We start from the raw sequence: 17,824 nt of genomic DNA on the forward strand, positions 1-17,824 counted from the left end.
GGAAGGGTCTTGACCCGAAACGTCAGCTTTCCTGCTCCTCTGATGCTGCTTGGCCTGTTGTGTTCATCCACCTCTACACCTTGTTATCTCAGTTTCTCCAGCATTGGCAGTTCCTACTATCTCTGGTTTCATTTGAGGATCCTTTTGGGATGTCATCCATATTTAATGCTGTAATAGATTGCCTGATCAATGTTGTAACAGCCCCTCCTCTTTTACCTCTTTTGCTGTCACACCTAAAGACCCTATATTCTGGAATATTGGACTGCTCCTCTAAGTGACCATGATGACATCATTTCCCATGTGTTAATTTGTGCCCTCAACTCATGTGCCTTGTTCATCAGACGATGTGACGGTTTGAGATGCTTTATTATGTAATTGATGCTGTACAGATATAAGATGTTGCTGTTGCAGTTCTGTTTCTGTGGACATTAGACACAGTGTGTTTAGAAAAATAGGGCTCCATGATTTTCCACTTAAAATGCAAATCACTTTGCTCTTTAATGCAGTGAAGGATTCAGGAATTGTATTTTATTTCTTTGTTTTGCACCAGTTCCTTCATGTCTGAGATTCAACCTATTGTGATTGCATTGCTCGATTTCAAATTGATAACTTAAATCTAGATTGTAAATTCCAAATCACCTTTATTCCCTTGATATGAATGTAGGTTTTGCTTTAAATTCTCACTGTGTTCAGGTTTTACATTCAGCCATTTGTGAGACTTTTTGATTAAAAACAGTTTGAAAATCTTAGATGTTTTGTTTAAGGGTTTTTTTTTTGTAATTAATTTGGGATGGCACTTCCTCAGAAGAATTTGAGAAGTTTGGATTGTTATGCTTTATAAATCAGTTTGGCTGTTTATGATACTATTATTATTAAATCTGCAGCTGATGAATTCCATTATTTTACTAGTTATTGATCGGGCTCGAGTTGCAATAAATACTTGTCCATTTTTCATGTCCATGTGTGTGTTCATGACCTTATTTAAAATCTAATGGAACCTCCCAAACATGAGTAATCTCTCATGTTGATTACAAGTGTTTAGATATTTGCCCATTACATTTCCATAATTCTAATTGAGATTCTGTTCCCATGGATTCTTTTTGTTTCAAGCTGTTATACTTCTCTAGGATTTCACCATTATTAATGCCAAAATCCATAATTCTCTGTTAATAAAAATGAGTATAAATACATTACATAAATACATTGACTAATCGTTTGGATACATCAGCTATTCTCTGTTTATTCCAGTCTTGGCCATTAAGGTTCTTGCCTCTTCCCAAGTGCAATGTTACGGAATAATTTTTGTCAACTGTGTTTAGCAACTGTGCTTATGGTCACCTTGCAGTCAAGCTTATGTAGAACACCACTGCCTTCTCCTTATGGGCTTTGCAAAATGTGTTACTTTAGCTTTGGTATCTTATTAATAGAATCCCCTCAATGTGTTAACAGGCCATTTGGCCCAAGTTCACACCAACCCTCTGAAGAGCATCCCACCCAGACCCATCCCCCTATTCTGTGCCTGTAACCCTGCATTTCCCATGGCTAATGCACCTAACATTGACATCCCTGAACACTATGGGTAATTTAACACTAATCCACCTAACTTGCACATCTTTGGACTGTGGGACGAAACCGGAGCACCCGGTGGAAACCCATGCAGACACGGAGAGCGTACAAACTCCCACGCAGGCAGTCGCCCGAGACTAGAATTGAACCCAGGCCCCTGGTGCTGTGAGGTAGCAGTGCTAACCACTGAGCCACTGTGTTGCCCTTGTTAATCCTTGTTAAGTTGTGCTTTATGACAATTTCTTTTTTTTTGTCATGGGCATCAATTTATCTTGTCAGTTGCTTAGTGTCTGTGAAAGTATTCCAGTGATATTCACCTGTGTACTGGTTTCTATGCCCTCATGCTTTTGTGGTCCACTTTAGAGCTCTGCAATTGGATGTTGATCTTTAACAGTGTTGAATCCTAAATCACATTGAATTGAATCATATTAAGATTGCTATCACTCAAGGATGTCATAACCTCCTTTCTCTTGAAATTTGTGAGTTTCACCTCCATCTCCAATTAATCTGAAAAGTGGTTCTTTTAGCTTTTTTGACATCCTCACTTGCTGTGAATCATTACATTTTATTACTTTTTCAAAATTCTGATTCTCAGTCATTTTGTCATTCCCAATTTATATCTGTGTTGGTTGAAACCCCCGTTAATAAAATCTTGCTGTTTTCATATTATAAATTTAACATAGAGCAGCAACTCTCCCTAATTTGACCTGATAATGTATAGTCGTATTCAGTGATACTTGCGTTCTGTGTATGAAAACAAACATTTTTTAAGAAATTATTTTCCACTTTTGTTTGAGCCTACTCCCACAGCAGTCCACATTATTTGTTGAAAAAAGCGTTTGCACTACTCTGATGTGAACTTTAGCTCATTGGTTCTGCTCTTGCCTTTAACACAGAAGGTCATGGATTTGGGCTCCACTTGAAAGAAGCGAGGGCATGATTTTAAATTGATATTTTGGTCCAATATTGACAGAGTGCTGCATTGTGAGATGTATCATGTTTCAGATGAAACAGGCTCTTCCACTGTCTCAGGCAACAATTTTCATGATACATTTAAGGAAACAGTGAACACTTGGCCTTCATTGCATTTATCTCTCAACAAGCTTCATTGAAATAATTGTCTGTTCGTTGTGCTCGTTGCTATTTGTGGGATATTTTTATGCAGAAATTAGCTGCTGTGTTTTCATATAATGCAGCGGTGTCTGCATTTTACAAAGCACTGCACTGGCTGTGAAGTAGTTTAGAATATATTAAGAACATGAAAGATGCTGTTTAAATTCAAGTTCATGCTTTCTTATTTCCTTCTCTGTCTATATTTCATTCTTCCTCAACTTACTATAGTCTTAGTTGTTTCTCTTTGCCCATTCAGGAAGTTATATTTCTGTTATCCCAATTATGTTCGAGTTTCCTTCAAGTATGGTAGCTTAAAGTTTAGCCATTTTATTACAGATTCTTCTAGGACCAAGTATGCAGCTTAATGGAAGTTTATATCTGATTTCAAGTGCCTGCTGAAAGCAGGTTGAGTATTCGTCTGAGTTACTAAGCTCCTGATTATCTAACAGCAGCTCCTTTATCAATGCTGTTTAAGATTTCTTGTCTTCCAACATTTCTAGCCTCTATCCCCTTAATCTAGTTTCTGATTTTCAATATCCTAAATTTCTTGCTGCCCTTGTCATTCTCATTTTGATGAAGTATAGCCAATCTTTTCTTTCCTAACCAATTATTTTTATCCTGGGAGAAGTCACCCCAATTATTTGTGAAAATTAAGTCATTACTACTAAACCAGATTGTGAGCCATTTGCTTACATCATTGATTTCCATAATCAAATTGTCGTTATTCATCACTTGGAAGTATGCCCAAAATCATTATCTTTGGACCCCACCATTAAATTTTGAGTTGATTTTGTATAAGTGTTCTGGGTTTGTATGGTTAATCTCTGTGGTGCTAACCCCTAATTGGATTATTACCTCTTGCACACAAGACATCCTTCCAATTTTTTTACTCACTGTGCATACTCTAAATCCAGTTAAATGACTCAGCATTTTAAGAGTTTTATCTTTTGGATGTTTTTGGACAAATGCAATATGTCTACTTTCCTGAGTGTCTCCCTCTGCTTCCTTGCTTCATCTTTTTTCTCCAGCTTATGGCCATCCCTTTTCTCTGCTCTGTTGGAAATTGTTGCTGGCCAGAGCATAGTATCTGTGTTCAAATGACTAATCTTCTAACTGGCTGCTTTCTTTTTTCGAATTTCCTTTTTCATATATTTCAGATTCTTGCTTATCTGAAATATTGTAGTTTTATATTGTTCAATATTTTCAACTGGATTGCAACAAAAGAGAATGCACATAGAAGAAAACATTTCTATTGCCACTCAAATGCAATTTTATACTCAAATGTTATGCACTTTATCATTTTTGAAGTTTATCGTAGCCTTAAAAAAAACATTGCAACAATTTCTGTGCAAAATGTAACAGTGTTTATTTGATCATGTTCAGGGTCATTATACACGTGCACAAGCCAATAGTCCACGACCGGTGATGAATTCCCAGACCACATCAGGAAAGCAGAATCAGCATCAGCAAAGGATCATTCGTTCAAACAAAAGGAAAGAATCTGATAGCAGTATACCAGATGAAGATAAGATAAAGGAGGACAAATGTGAAAATCCTTTAAAAGAAGGTAAAAATTGCTTCGTTTTATTTTCATTGTTTCTTTTCACGGTGCAAATATATGAACTGTAGCAGCTGGGAATAATATTAATTAATATGATTGGAAATGCATTTTGGTAGCTCGAACGGTGGATGAAAAATGAGAGACTTCCAAAGGACAAATGAATAGGGTTCAAGCCAGCTACATACCCGTGAGAATAACTAGAATATCCGAAGTTAGAACACCCTGGGTGACTAACGATATTGATGAGAAAATAAAGAAAAAGGAAGCATATGATGCCAAACAATAATAATATTGCAGTAGAAATCCGGAAGAGTATCTCAAATGCAGGAACAAGATGAAGGCTTGAATAAGGATGGCTAAGAGGAAGCACAAGGAAAGGATGGCAGGCTGCATTAAAACAAGTAGTAAAATGTTCTTCAACCATATTAACAATAAAAGATTGCAAACAATAGAGTGGGGAATAACAGGAACAAGCAGAGTGAACTGCTCACTGAGGCAAAAAGGTATGGCAAGGGTTTTAATGAACACTTTGCTTCTGTCCCTCTCAAAATAGAAAATGGTGACAAAGGCCCAGTTGAAAATGCGGGTTTCAAGTAACTGAGCTGTGTTGTGATAGATAAAGAAGAGGTGCTAAAAAGGCTGGCAACACTCCAGGTAGAGGAGTGATCAGCGTGGATGGGATGCATGCTAGATTGTGAGAGAGGTAAGGGAGCAAATTGCCTAGCTGTTGACAGAAATTTTCCAGGCCCCTCTGAATACTGAATTAGTCCTGGGGGATTGGAGGATTGCAGATGCGATGCCGTTGTTTAAGAAAGGGGCAGAGGATAACTCAGGAAATTACAGACCTCACAGCTTGACATCAACAGTGGCTAACTGACAGAGACCATAATACGAGATAAGTATAGACTTGGAGAAAAATAATTTAGTACTAGAAGGTCAACATTACTTTGTTACGGACAGTCATGTCTGACAAATTTAATTGCATTCTTTGAAGAGGTGACAAAGGCAATGGATAAGGGTAGTGCTGTGGATGTTGCGTATTTGGACTTTCAGCAGGCATTCAATACGGAGCAAAAAGACAGGTTGATAAGCAAATTAGAAATGTTTGGGATTAACAGGACCTTGGCAGCACGGATTAGAAGTTGGCTGAAGGATAGGAAATGGAGTGTAGTTTTAGATGGGCATTTCTCAGACTAGAGATTAGTTGAAAGTGGTATTCCCCAGGGATTGAAGCTGGGACTGTTGCTTTTTCTGATTTGAATAAACAATTTGGAGATGGGTGTTGAGGGCAAAATTTCTAAATTTGCAGATGATGTTAAGCTAAGAAGAATAGTGAATTGTGAAGATGATGCTGAGCGGCTTCAGAGAAACATTGCCAAGTTGGCCAGATGAATTTCAGTGCAGAGAAATGTGAGGTAATGCATTTTGGTGGAAGAAATGTAGAACGGCAATGCAGACTTAATGGTACAACTTTGAAGGGAGCACAGTGACAGAGGGACCTCGGGGTTCACGTACATAGTTTTCTGAAGGTGACCAGGCAATTTGAAACAGTTGTTAAGAAGGCTTATTGGATCCTTGGCTTAAAAAAAAATAGAGGCATAGAAGCAAGGAAGCGATGCTACACCCCTACAAATCATTGGTTGGACCACATTTGGAGTATTGTGTTCAGTTCTGTACACCTTATTTAAGGAAGGATGTTAAAGTCTAGGAGAAAGTGCAAAGGAGATTTACTGGAATGATACCAGGACGGAGGGATTTTAGATACAAGGGAAGATCAGTGAAATTGGGCTTATTGGGTTTCTTGAAGCAATATGTAAATAGTCCAACTCGGGAAGGGACCATACTGGAACTGGTACTGGGGAATGATCCCAGCCATGTGATTGAAGTTTCAGTGGGGAAGCATTTTGGGAACAGTGACCATAATTCCGTAAGTTTAAGTTCCTTGTGTATCAGGATAAAAGTAGTCCTCGGGTGAAAGTTCTGAATTGGGGGAAGGCTAACTATGACAATATTAGTCAGGAACTGGGGAATATCGATAGAGGGTGGCTGTTTGAGGGTAAATCCACATCTACCATATGGGAATCTTTTGAAGGCCAGTTGATTAGAATTAAGGACCAGCATGTTCCTGTGAAAATGAAGGATAAGGGTGGCAAGATTTAGGAACCTTGGTTGACAAAGAAATAGTGAGCTTAGTCAAAAAGAAGAAGGAGGCATACGTAAGGTTTCGGAAACTGAAGACAGACAGGGCTCTTGAACAATATAAAGAAAGCAGGAAAGAACTTAAACAAGGAGTTAGGAAGGCTGAGAAAGACCATGAAATGTCTTGGCAAACAGGATTAAGGGAAATCTCCGTGTTTTGTACATAAGGGGGAAGACGGAGACTAGAGAAATGATATGTCGACTCAAGGACAAAGGAGGGAATTTATGCATCCAGCTGGAGAAAGTGGATGAGGTCCTTAATGAATACTTTGCATTGGTGTTCATAATGGAGATGGACGTGGTCGATGATGAGTCTAGAGAGGTCAATGATTCTAGGGCGTATCAGTGTAAGAAAGGAGATGTTGGGTGTTTTGACAGGCATTAAAGTAGACAACTCCCCGGACCGGATGGGGTCTATCCCAGAATACTGAGGCTGGAAATTGTTGGGGCCTTGAATGAAAGCCTTATATTGTGTTTAGTCACAGGAGAGGTCCCAAAGGACTGGAAAATGACCACAGTTGTTCCTTTAAGTTTAAGAAGGGCAACAGAGAGAAACCAGGAGATAACAGGTTAGTGAGCCTAATATCAGTGGTCGGGAAATTATTGGAGAAGAATCTTGGGGATAGGATTTACTCGCATTTGTTAAAATGTGGGTTTATTAGCAATAGACGGTATAGCTTTGTGCAGGCAAGGTTGTGTCTCGCAACGTTGATTGAGTTTTTTGAGGAAGTGACAAAATGATTAACGAGGGCAGGGTGGTGACTGTTGTCTATATGGATTTTAGCAAGGCCTTTGCCAAGGTCCCTTATGGTAGGCTGATACAAAAAGTGAAGTCACATGGGATCCATGGTGAGCTTGTGAAATGGATACGGAACTGGCTTGGTCATAGAAGACAGAGCAGCAGTGGAACGGTGTTTTTCTGATTGGAGATCTGTGACCAGTGACATTCTGCACGGATCAGTGCTGGGACCCCTGTTGTTTGTAATATATGTAAATGATTTGAAGGAGAATTTAAGTGATCTGATTAGTAAGTTTGATGACACAAAGATTGGGGGACGTGCGGATAGAGAGGACGATTGCCAGAGGATTCAGTGGGATATGGACTTGTGGTGGTAACTTGGACAGAGAAATGGCAGATAGAATTTAATGGGACAAATGTGAGGTGATGCATTTTAGAAGGTCTAATGCGGAAGGGAAGTATACAGTAAATGGCAGAACTCTAAGAAGCATTAACATACAGGGGATCTAGGCGTACAGGTTCACAGTTCCCTGAAAGTGGCAACACAAGTGGATAAAGGTGATCAAAAAGGTGTATGGCATGCTTGCCTTCATTTGTCGGGGCATAGGGTCTAAAAATTGGCAAGTCATGTTGCAGCTGTATAGAACTTTAGTTAGGCCACGTTTGAAATATTGTGTAGAGTTCTCATTGCCGCATTACCAGAAAGAGGTTTTGGAGTGGGTGCAGAAAAAGTTTACCAGGATGTTTCTGGTTTAGAGGAGTCATTGGACAAACTTATTGAAGGCTGAGTGGTGACCTGATAGTAATTTACAAAATTATTCGATAGGAATGGTTAGTCGGAGTCTTTTTCCCCACAATAGGAATGTCAATTACTAGGGGACGTAGGTTTAAGGTAAAAGGCGGAACTTTTTACATGGAGGGTGGTAAGTATGCTGCCAGAGGAGATGGTGGAAGCAGATACAATAACAATGTTTAAAAGGCATCTTGACAGATACACGAATGGGCAGGAATTAGAGGGATACCGACATGTAGAGGCAAAAGGTTTTTAGTTTAGAAAAGTGCCATGTTTTGGCTCAGGCTGGTTGGGTCAAAGCACCTGTTCCTATGCTGCACTGTTCTTTTGTTCTTTATTCTCCTGAAAGCAGAGAAGATTAAGAGGTGACTTTGTTGAGGTGTTCAAAATTAGGAACATTTTTGACAGAATAGAGAAGGATGTTCTGTTTCCACTGGTTGGTATAACAGTAACTAAGGGGTCATCATTTCAGGACTGTCAGCAAGAGAGCTAAGAGTGAGATGAGGGAATCTCCTTTACTAAGAGAGTTGTTAAGTTTGGAATGCGCGGCCTGGGAGAGTGGTGGAGGTGGATTCCATAGGAGGTTTCTGAAGAGAGCTGGATATATATTTGAAAATGATTAATTTATTGAGCTACTGAGTTAGGGCTGGAGAACGGGGCTCGATGGGTGGCTCTTTCAGAAGCTGATACAGCCACAATGGGTCAAATGGCCTCCCTCTCTTCTGTAAAATTTTATGAATCTAATGTAATCTATTTCATATTTCACACAGAATCTTCAAAGAACAAAATAAAGCAGTCTGTTAATAAAAGGAGAAAGCAAGAAGAAGTTGAAAAGCTAGTAACCTTAGAAAGACTGAAAGCAGTTTCTAACTCGGATACTGAAAGCAGTGAGTCTGAAAACTCAAGTAACAAAGTCATCTTGGATTCTTCCTCTGAGAAAAGTTCAGAAGGAGAATTAAAAAATAAAATCACTTTTGATAACACTAAAGATGAAGCCAAGTCCCAGGATGACACAGGAATTGGGGAACAGATGGAAATTGATAGCTCATCTCCCTGTGATGAAAAGCAGGAGGTAAAGAATGACAATGGAATACAGAAGCCAGAACATTTTGACGCGCACATTGACCCCCATAGAGCAGAGTTTGGTCAACAACAGAGTATAAAATCACAAGAAATAAGTCAAGGGTGCATTGTAAAAGTAAAAACCACCAGTGAATCTTTGTCTTTGGAATCTTTACCAGATACCACGCAAAAGCCATCTGTACAGAACTCTGTATCTGACATCAGTAATAGAACTTTACCAGACAATTTGCTTAATAAAACTGCCAACATCCATTCTCATGGCCTTACATCTCGGAACCTGGAAATGAACTTCAGTACTCCAGTGCATTTGATTGTGAACAAGCATGCTTCAGACATTCAGAAATCAGAGGCAGAGCTGCATCTGAATAACAACATTATCAATGAAGACAAATCTCAAGCCATTGAATTTTTGACTGTTATGGAAGCCAATAACAGATCAGAAAAGGAAAAATCTGCTAGTTCCTCAGGACAAGAACCCACTGCTCCCAACAAAAACAATAAACCAAATAAAACTAACACTTCACCTGATGCTCTGAAGCCTAAAATCACTTATCCTTGCAGCCCAGCTGCTTGTATCACCAAGCCAACTTCAAGATGTAAAAATGACTCAAGATCCAGCCTCCAACATCTGGGCTCAAGGACTGTTATGGAAACTACAAAAAGCCCTTTAATTGTTGATAAGAATGAGCGCTTTACAGTTTACAGGGATCCAGCTTTGGTTGGACCTGACACAGGGGCTAAACCTTTGTCTCCGTACTTGCACCCACATCTTCATCCTCTTCATACCTCATCACATTCATCTTCCTTGACCACAAATAGTTCTCATCCAGCCCTAAGGGCAGCATCGCATCATGTTTCTGGTTCACCACGGACTTCTGTGTCAAGCAGTGCTCATATTCTCAGTAGTGGATCACCCCATTCAGTTCACTCTACCCACAATCTTCCTACAGTTTTACCAGGAGTTCCACCGGGGCCTTTGGTGTGTGGGCATTTAGATTCTGTGCATGTAAGAAATTTAAACCCCTTAACACTGGCTCACCATCAGCAGTTTTTACAGCAACAGTCATCTCAGCTCCTTGGCCAGACCCATCCAGCTGCTTATAACCAGCTTGGACTCTATCCAATAATTTGGCAGTATCCAAATGGCACTCATTTGTCTCCAGGGTTGAGTATGACCTCATCTAAGTGGGTCCATCCTGAAAACTCTCTGAGTGCTGAAGCTTCTTTGAGGAGGGTACGTTCCTTTCTTGTACAAAGTGCAAGTGTGAGGATTTGAATTGGTTGTCATCTCACTTGAATTTTGAAGAATAGTGTTCAGTGCTGCTGGACATAGTTATACATTCACTGAAGTTGCTAAATTATTAATCTGTTTATTGAGAGGAACACTACCAATGATGAGAAATAAATCCAGAATTACTCTGCAATTTTAATAATTCCTGGTCTGTCAAATCTTTGCATGGTTGTTTGCCAAACATCTCACTTTTTTTCTCAACTTTTCGCTGTTCATTTCTCATGCTTGAGTAGTTCATTTTTTGGGCAATCAAGTAGGTATTTCAACTAAATCTGTTTGTTTCAAAATGAGTTGAAGCGTAACTGACAACTTGTTACATGTTTACTTTTTGGAAAATTAGGTGCTTTTTTTGAATTGGCATTGAATACAGACAGTTTTGTTCTTAGCAATCTTATCAAGTCCTTGAACTTGAGAAAATTCGAGGGAAAAGTGTGTAACCCCTCAGAATTAGCTTAGGCTTGGCAGCAGAATATCTGTCCATCTCTCTCTTTCTTTCTTTTTCTACCTCTCACTCCCCCCATTCCATCCCTCCTCTGCCAGCACACTGACACAAAATGATGCGTTTGAAGGAGGGAAAATAAATTTTCACACAAATAAATATCAAGAGTTTTTTGGGTTTTTTTGTTACTTTCAACATGCATTAACAATGGGGTGTAACATGACATTAATGAGACAGTTTACATGGTCAAATTCATAATATTTATGCCCTTTTTATGTTCATAGAGACCATTCCTGCTTGTTGTTGGAATAAATGTTTGCTAGGAGAATTTCTTTTTTTCTTTCGTAATCATATTACTGGCTTTGGCAGAGATTAGAGATTTCTAACAGATTCAGTGAATTTATACAGTTAACTTGTGAAAACTTTGTTGAGAAACCGCTCGGATGAGACAATTAATAACTAGTTATTGAAGTTAAATTATTTTTCAGAGGTTAGATCTTTTGTGCACTCTTGAGATTCTTCTATCTCTAAAATGATTTTAGCTGTCACTGTTGTTTTAATTCGGTGAAAAATACATTATATTTGCATGTGAGCAAATAGTTGCATTCAGAGATTGTGTAGTCAACTTCAGAGAATGTAATGTTTATTTGTATAACCATCTGTGTTTTTGTAACAGAATGCATCCAGTCCTTGGCTACCTCAGCACACCAGTGTGTCCTCAGCTGACAGTCTGGGGTTACTAAGCCACAACCCGGTACGCCCTGCCAGTGCTGAACCTCATCGACCCTTGAAATTGGCCTCACATTCTAGTCCACCTCCATCAAAAACCACTGTAGCTCATACGAAAGAGTAAGCCTTCCTTTCTGTGACACTATTTTGGGAATGCTGTGAAAGAGAAGGCTAAAATGATATCCTGGATTTTTCTTTCAGCAGTAAACAGAGGTAGCCATTCATTACACTTAGACTGAAACTTAGTGTACTTTTGCACTGCAACCTGCAGCCATTAGAAATAAAAAACTGCATGTCATCATCTCCATGAAATTTATAGTATGAGAACAGGGCAAGCAACAGCATGTCTTGTTAACCAAGTTGATTGGAGACACCAAACTGACACACTGTAATTTAGAATGTTTAACTTGATGCCAAATTGTACACAAGCTGAAAGAAATGTTGGGGGTGGGGTGGGGGGAGGTGGTGGTGCGGCGAAGAAGAAATAATGCTTGAATTGAGAGAGAGAGAAAAGTAATGAAAGAACAAAGTAAAATGAAAATTATTTGAAATTTTTAAAATCTACTACAATTAAAATCAATTAAAATTCTTTTTTTAATTGGAAACATTATAGCAAATACTGTGTCTGCAAAAATGTAAGTTCTTTGTGTAGTGTAGTAAAAAGGTGTTTTCACATGGATTCAGTAACAACTGAATTTCAATATTGGTACATTGTGGGTAAAAATTATGCATTGTGAAATAAAAACAGTTGTTACTTTATGCTTTTCAGTATTCTCAAACAGATGGATGAAGATAAATGGTTGTGGCAGTTTAAATGTAGTATGTTGTCTCTATGATGCACGAAGATGATTTTTTGAAATTACATTATGTTGGACTTTTAATATTTGTTCTGTTTTCTTTTGAATAGAGAAATCGACAAGAAGGCTGTAGTTAATTCCAAACATTCTGTTACTGCTGCTCAAATGAAGCTTGAATTTAACCATGATAGACTTGCACATGGGCGAGAAAGTCAGCTGGCTAGAGGGTTTACAAGCACTGCCTTCTGTCAGAGTAAGGAGAAAAGATCAACGCAGGAACCAAGCGACAGTCAGAATAAATACAATGAAGAGAGACGGCGGATTCTGCAGGAGAGTATTGAAGTTGCTCGTTTTGCTTCTACAATCAAGACAAATGAAGTTGCAAAAGATTCCTATTCCAGAATACCATCTTTGCCTACTGATGGTCCAAAACCCCAGAGCATAAAACAAGATGGAGAAACAGAGCATTGTGCAAGAGAACTTTATACATCAAAAAATTCACTAGCACATTCTATGCCTCAGAGCAACTATTTTACTACTTTGTCAAATAGTGTTGTAAATGAGCCTCCAAGGCTATATCTGTCTAAAGACATAATACATCCTTATGCTGAGAAAACAAATTCTTCAACACCTATTCTTTCATCTAACAAGACTCTGTCCAAACCACCTCCACTTATTAAACATCAGCCAGAGAGTGAGGGTTTAGTTGGCAAAGCAACAGAACAGCTTACCCAACAAGTGACTTCTCAGCCTCAGACTGCAAATAATAATAATCATGGGAGAACCAGAGAACAATTAACAATTTCACAGTCAAACCCTCTGAAAAGTATGCCATCTTTACATAGGGCTCCTGTTTACCATCCTCCATCTCATCATGTTATAGAACGCAAAGAAGGTAATTATCGCAATCTTTCCCCACCAACCCTGACTCCAGTACAACCTGTGAATGCTGCTAAGATTTCTGAACTCCAGAAACCTCCAACTTTACTCCCAGAGCCAAGGGTTGATGGGAAAATTTGCATTCATAATCCTGTGGTTTCCTCACTTGATGTCTGGAAAAGTGGTGTTGGAAACCTTGGTAAGCCAGTTTGCCACTTAGAGAAAAGCAACAACAAAGTTGCTCCAGCATCTGTTATTGTAAGATCATCTTCCATTCCCAAGCAAGAAAATAAAGGAGATAGTCAAACCAACTCACAGAACTCTCTAAGAGGAAGTGTGTTAATGCCATCAAATCCAATAGAGCACCTTAATTCATCAAAAGTCAAAGATGTGTGGAGAATCAATATACCTGGTGTGAACTTGGAGTCTACAAGTGCAGAGTATGAGAAAAACTTCAAAGTTTTACTTTCAGACAATGGCACAAAATCTGTCGTTGCTAGCAACTCGTTGTGCAATAGCATGACCAACCCCGCAGCTCCTGCCACAACAGTTGAAATTTTGAGTAGCAGTGAAACAAAAATAACCTATTGTTCCTCTTACAAGACAATCACTAACAGTGTAGAAGGGCAAGTTATTCCCAAAACTTCAACTCATTTTGGAACACAGACACAGGAATGTAAAGTTAATACCACATCTGCTGCAGTTTTCTCAACAGCTGCTGCCAGAACAGGAAACACTACACAGAATAACACAGGAGCCTCAAGTACAACTGATTATTACCAGCTGAAAAAGCATAAGGCAGCACTGGCTATGGCCCATTCTGCAAGTACTACTGCTAATAACAATGAGTCTGCAAGCCTTAAATGTGTAAAAAGTGCATCATCTCTCTCTCCTAATAATACTGGAAAAATAGATGTATCTTATAAAACAAGTTTTGTAACCAATGGCCAGATTGCTCAATCTAGCCAACCAGGTTATCATACAAAACTTAAAAAAGCCTGGTTGACTAGACACTCTGAAGAAGACAAAAGTACAAATAAAGTGGAAAATACAGAAAACGCAGGAAAAGATGCCAAAAAGCTAGTTATAGTTAATTCATCAGCTTCCATATCAAATGATGTTGACAAAACAGGTCAATCTGAGGAAGAAAAAAACGAGCAGGAAGGACGAAAAACAAGAAGAGGAACAAAAAGAATGTATGAATCTGGATCTGAAAGTGATGCTTCAGATGAAAGTGAAAATAAATCTGAGCTTAGGGTCAAACGTCAACCTAAACCAACTTATAAAAAGAGGCAAAATGACTTGCAAAAGCGAAAGGCTGATACTGAGAGAGAAGAGGAAGAAGTAAAACCTAATGGTACTTTATACAGAAATACAAAGGAAAAGGAGAAGAATAAAATTAAACTTCAGAGTGGTAAGTACAGTAAATGACATTGAAAATGTGTAATCTCTTCAATCAGTTAATAGTTTGATATGAAATATCTGTGGGCTTGAGACTTTGAGCATTTTCTTTTAAAATGTAAATGTAGCATTGCGTGGTATTTCGCACATTTGGATGTCTGTATGGGTGCAACAGTAGGTAGACTGTTCATTAAAATTGACTCAACTGTGCATTCTTGAAATTGGTTGTTCTGGTGAGTTGTTGATGTAGTTCTATAGTATTTTGATGACATTCAGTAAAGTATTTGAGTATATCAATCTTTTAAATTTGTTCATTTATATTTGTAATGTACTTTACATAGACAAGGTAATATTTCACCATCAACTGCCATTTATGTGAAACTCTGGTCACGTTCGGGCAGATTGGAAAGGAATGATTGGTCCGTTATTGCAGGACATTGGTGCATTTTATTTCAGTTGGCAAGTTTCACAGTCATTTCTTTGCCGTCAGCCCATATGCTACAAGATTTATTGAATTTGTTGGATGACACAATATAGCTGAGCAAAGTTAGTTATAAATTAGTGTAAAAGATTAAGCGAAATAGGAGCATTAATAGACTATTTGGTCTATTGAAACACCTCTGCTATCCACTTGAAGCATGAATGAACTGGCTTTGGCCTTAAAACCCCTTTCCTGCCTGTCTTTCAAAGGCTTGACTCCCCTGTAGATCAAAAATCTGTCTAACTTAGCCTTGAATCATGGCCTCCAGTGCTTTAATAGAGAATTCCATGGAACTCAGTAAAACTTTTGACAAGATCTGGGGGGGTAGACTAGTTAGGAATGAGAGAAGAAGATCTTCTTCATCTCGTATATTAAATGGGAGATGTTTATTTTTAGACTAGGCCCTTTAGCTGTAATTTGCCCCACGAGGTGCACCATCCTTTTACCATTGCATTTATAAAATCTATCGGTATCTTATGTTTCAATAAGGTCAACTTTCATTCTTCTAAACTCCAATAAGTAAAGGTATATTTTGATCAACCTTGTCTCATGTGACAACCTTTTCATACTATGTTTCAGTCAAGTAAGCCTTCTCTGAATTTCTTCCAATGCAAGTAATATCCCTTCTTAGTAAGGAAACCACATCCATACACCGTATTCTAGATACCAATGCCCTGCATAGATGTAGAAATACTCCCTTACTTTCTCACACCATCCATTTTGCATAAAAGGCCAATATTCCATTTTCTAATTATTTGCTGTACCTGCATGCTTACATTTTATGATTCACCTATATTAACACTCAGATCACTTTGTACTGCAACGTTTTGCATTCTCTCTGCATTTAAATAATGTCCTGCCTTTCTATTCGTCTTGCCAATATTGAGAACCTGATATTTTTCCACTTTCTACTTCATCTTCCAATTTTTTGCCCACTGACTCAACCTGTGTAGGTTCTTTGATTCCTTGTACCCTCCTCACAACGTGTTTTTAGAACTTTATCTTTTAACTAACATTGTTATACCAGTGAACTCGGCTACAATGCACTCGGTCATTTAATACAAATCATTAATAAACATTAGAGGCCCCAGACCTGATCTTTCTGGTACACCACGAGTTGGTTTGCCAACCTAAATATGATTCTCTGCTTGTTAGTTCGATAGTCCTCTATCCATATTAATATTGTCTCCCAACATCATGAACACGTATCTTGTGCAGTGTTGCAAAGTTGGATAGAGTATTTGTGGACTGGGAGGCAGGATGTTAGAATTTGATATTTGTAAAATATTGGTGTTTGTAAAATGCTATGGGGGAAGGCAGTGCATGGTCCCTTTAAATAATGATGTGTTTTTTCTATGCTTAGACATTCAAAAGGATGTCTGTGGGCAGCAGCTTGTGGCTTTGCAGGTGCACAGAGCACTTGAATTGAAACATTTGTATCAAAAAGGCTGCATCATTAGCAGGCCAAGCAACAGTTTTGTTTTATCAAGACAACAAGTTTGAATTTAGCCAGTTAATTGAAACCAGACACCAAAAACCAATTAAATTTAAACCTGATGGTTTTAACAACATAGGATCAATCCTATTGTAATAAATTGATATATCATCAAGGGTATAAAAGAAGGGGCAGTTGGGCAAAGACAGGAGAGTGAACTACCATCTGCAAGAGTTAACAGCTCTCAGCTCTTGAGAGAGAGTCGCAAGCTCTCACAGTTTTCGCTAAGTTTGAGAGGAAGCACCATCTAAATCACAGGTACGTGTGGAACAACTAGTTAACATTCCTGACAGAAGAATTTGGCGGAGAAGGAGTTCCTCGACAGAACATTCGGCAGACCATTAGAATCTTGTTTTGTTCATGAATAGTGAAGTGAGTGTCAGGGGTTTGTTTTTCTTAACCACTAGAAGTCGCTGGAAAGCGGGTTACACCACTGTTCATACTCCTTTTTAACAGATTATAGGGCATGGTACATCTCTTTGGGTATTTCAGTTTTAGTTCTCGGAGGGGATCAACCTCTGCTTAATAACAGATTCGGTGCTCATCCGGTATCTGGCCAGCTTGGGTCTCGGATTTGGACAGGTTGGGTCAGATTGGATCTGGATGGATTTGGACACATTTAGGCAATGAAAGGTCCTAGCAGATTTAAACAGACTTGGGGGACTAGTGTCCTAGATCTTTAAATAAAACTTAGGTGAGAAGTGGCAAATCTGTTTAATTTTAGTTGTGCCTTGTTAGTTAAATCAAAAGTGAGGTAACGTCTCTTTCAGTCACTAAGAGTTTTCTGTGGGTGGAAGAAATAACTTTGGGGGTTTTACAAAAGGTGAGCAAGGAAAAGCTGCTGGAATTGGCAGACAAGCTGGAGTTGGGGTTGCCTTTGGCTGTGCGAAAAGAAGAGGTAATTACAGCAATAGCTCGACATTTAAATTTGTTGGAAAGGCCATCAAAATCTTTGGAAATGGCTAGAATTCAATTGCAGATGAAGCAGTTTGAACAGGAAAAGGAACTGAAACTGTTTGAATAACGGTTACGAGCAGAGGAAAGACAAAAAGAGAAAAGGAAGGGAAAAGGAGACAGAGTTTGAACTTCGGAAGTTGCAGATTAGACAGAATAGCTGACTTAAAATGATGGAAATGAAGGTAGAAGATAGGCATAGTGAGGAGGGAGTGATGATAAACAAACCCATTGTAGCCAAAGACCTGGTAGAGATATATATACAAATATGTAAAAATATTATCAAAATTTGATGAAAAACATG

General features: G+C 38.6%; 1 protein-coding gene across 1 annotated transcript in view; it reads left to right on the plus strand.

Moving 5' to 3' along the window:
* The first annotated feature begins 4,063 nt into the window (after positions 1 to 4,063).
* jmjd1cb (jumonji domain containing 1Cb) overlaps positions 4,064 to 17,824 on the plus strand; it is a 68,546-nt gene continuing 54,785 nt past the window's right edge. The window contains exons 1-4 of the mRNA XM_048609154.1: positions 4,064 to 4,246; positions 8,742 to 10,288; positions 11,461 to 11,633; positions 12,421 to 14,603. Of these exons, the coding sequence (XP_048465111.1) occupies positions 4,105 to 4,246; positions 8,742 to 10,288; positions 11,461 to 11,633; positions 12,421 to 14,603 (4,045 nt within the window). The 5' untranslated portion in view covers positions 4,064 to 4,104. The remainder of the gene's footprint in view (positions 4,247 to 8,741; positions 10,289 to 11,460; positions 11,634 to 12,420; positions 14,604 to 17,824) is intronic.

Source organism: Rhincodon typus, chromosome 20, assembly GCF_021869965.1.
Source record: "Rhincodon typus isolate 14 chromosome 20, sRhiTyp1.1, whole genome shotgun sequence".
NCBI classification, from domain to species: domain Eukaryota; kingdom Metazoa; phylum Chordata; class Chondrichthyes; order Orectolobiformes; family Rhincodontidae; genus Rhincodon; species Rhincodon typus.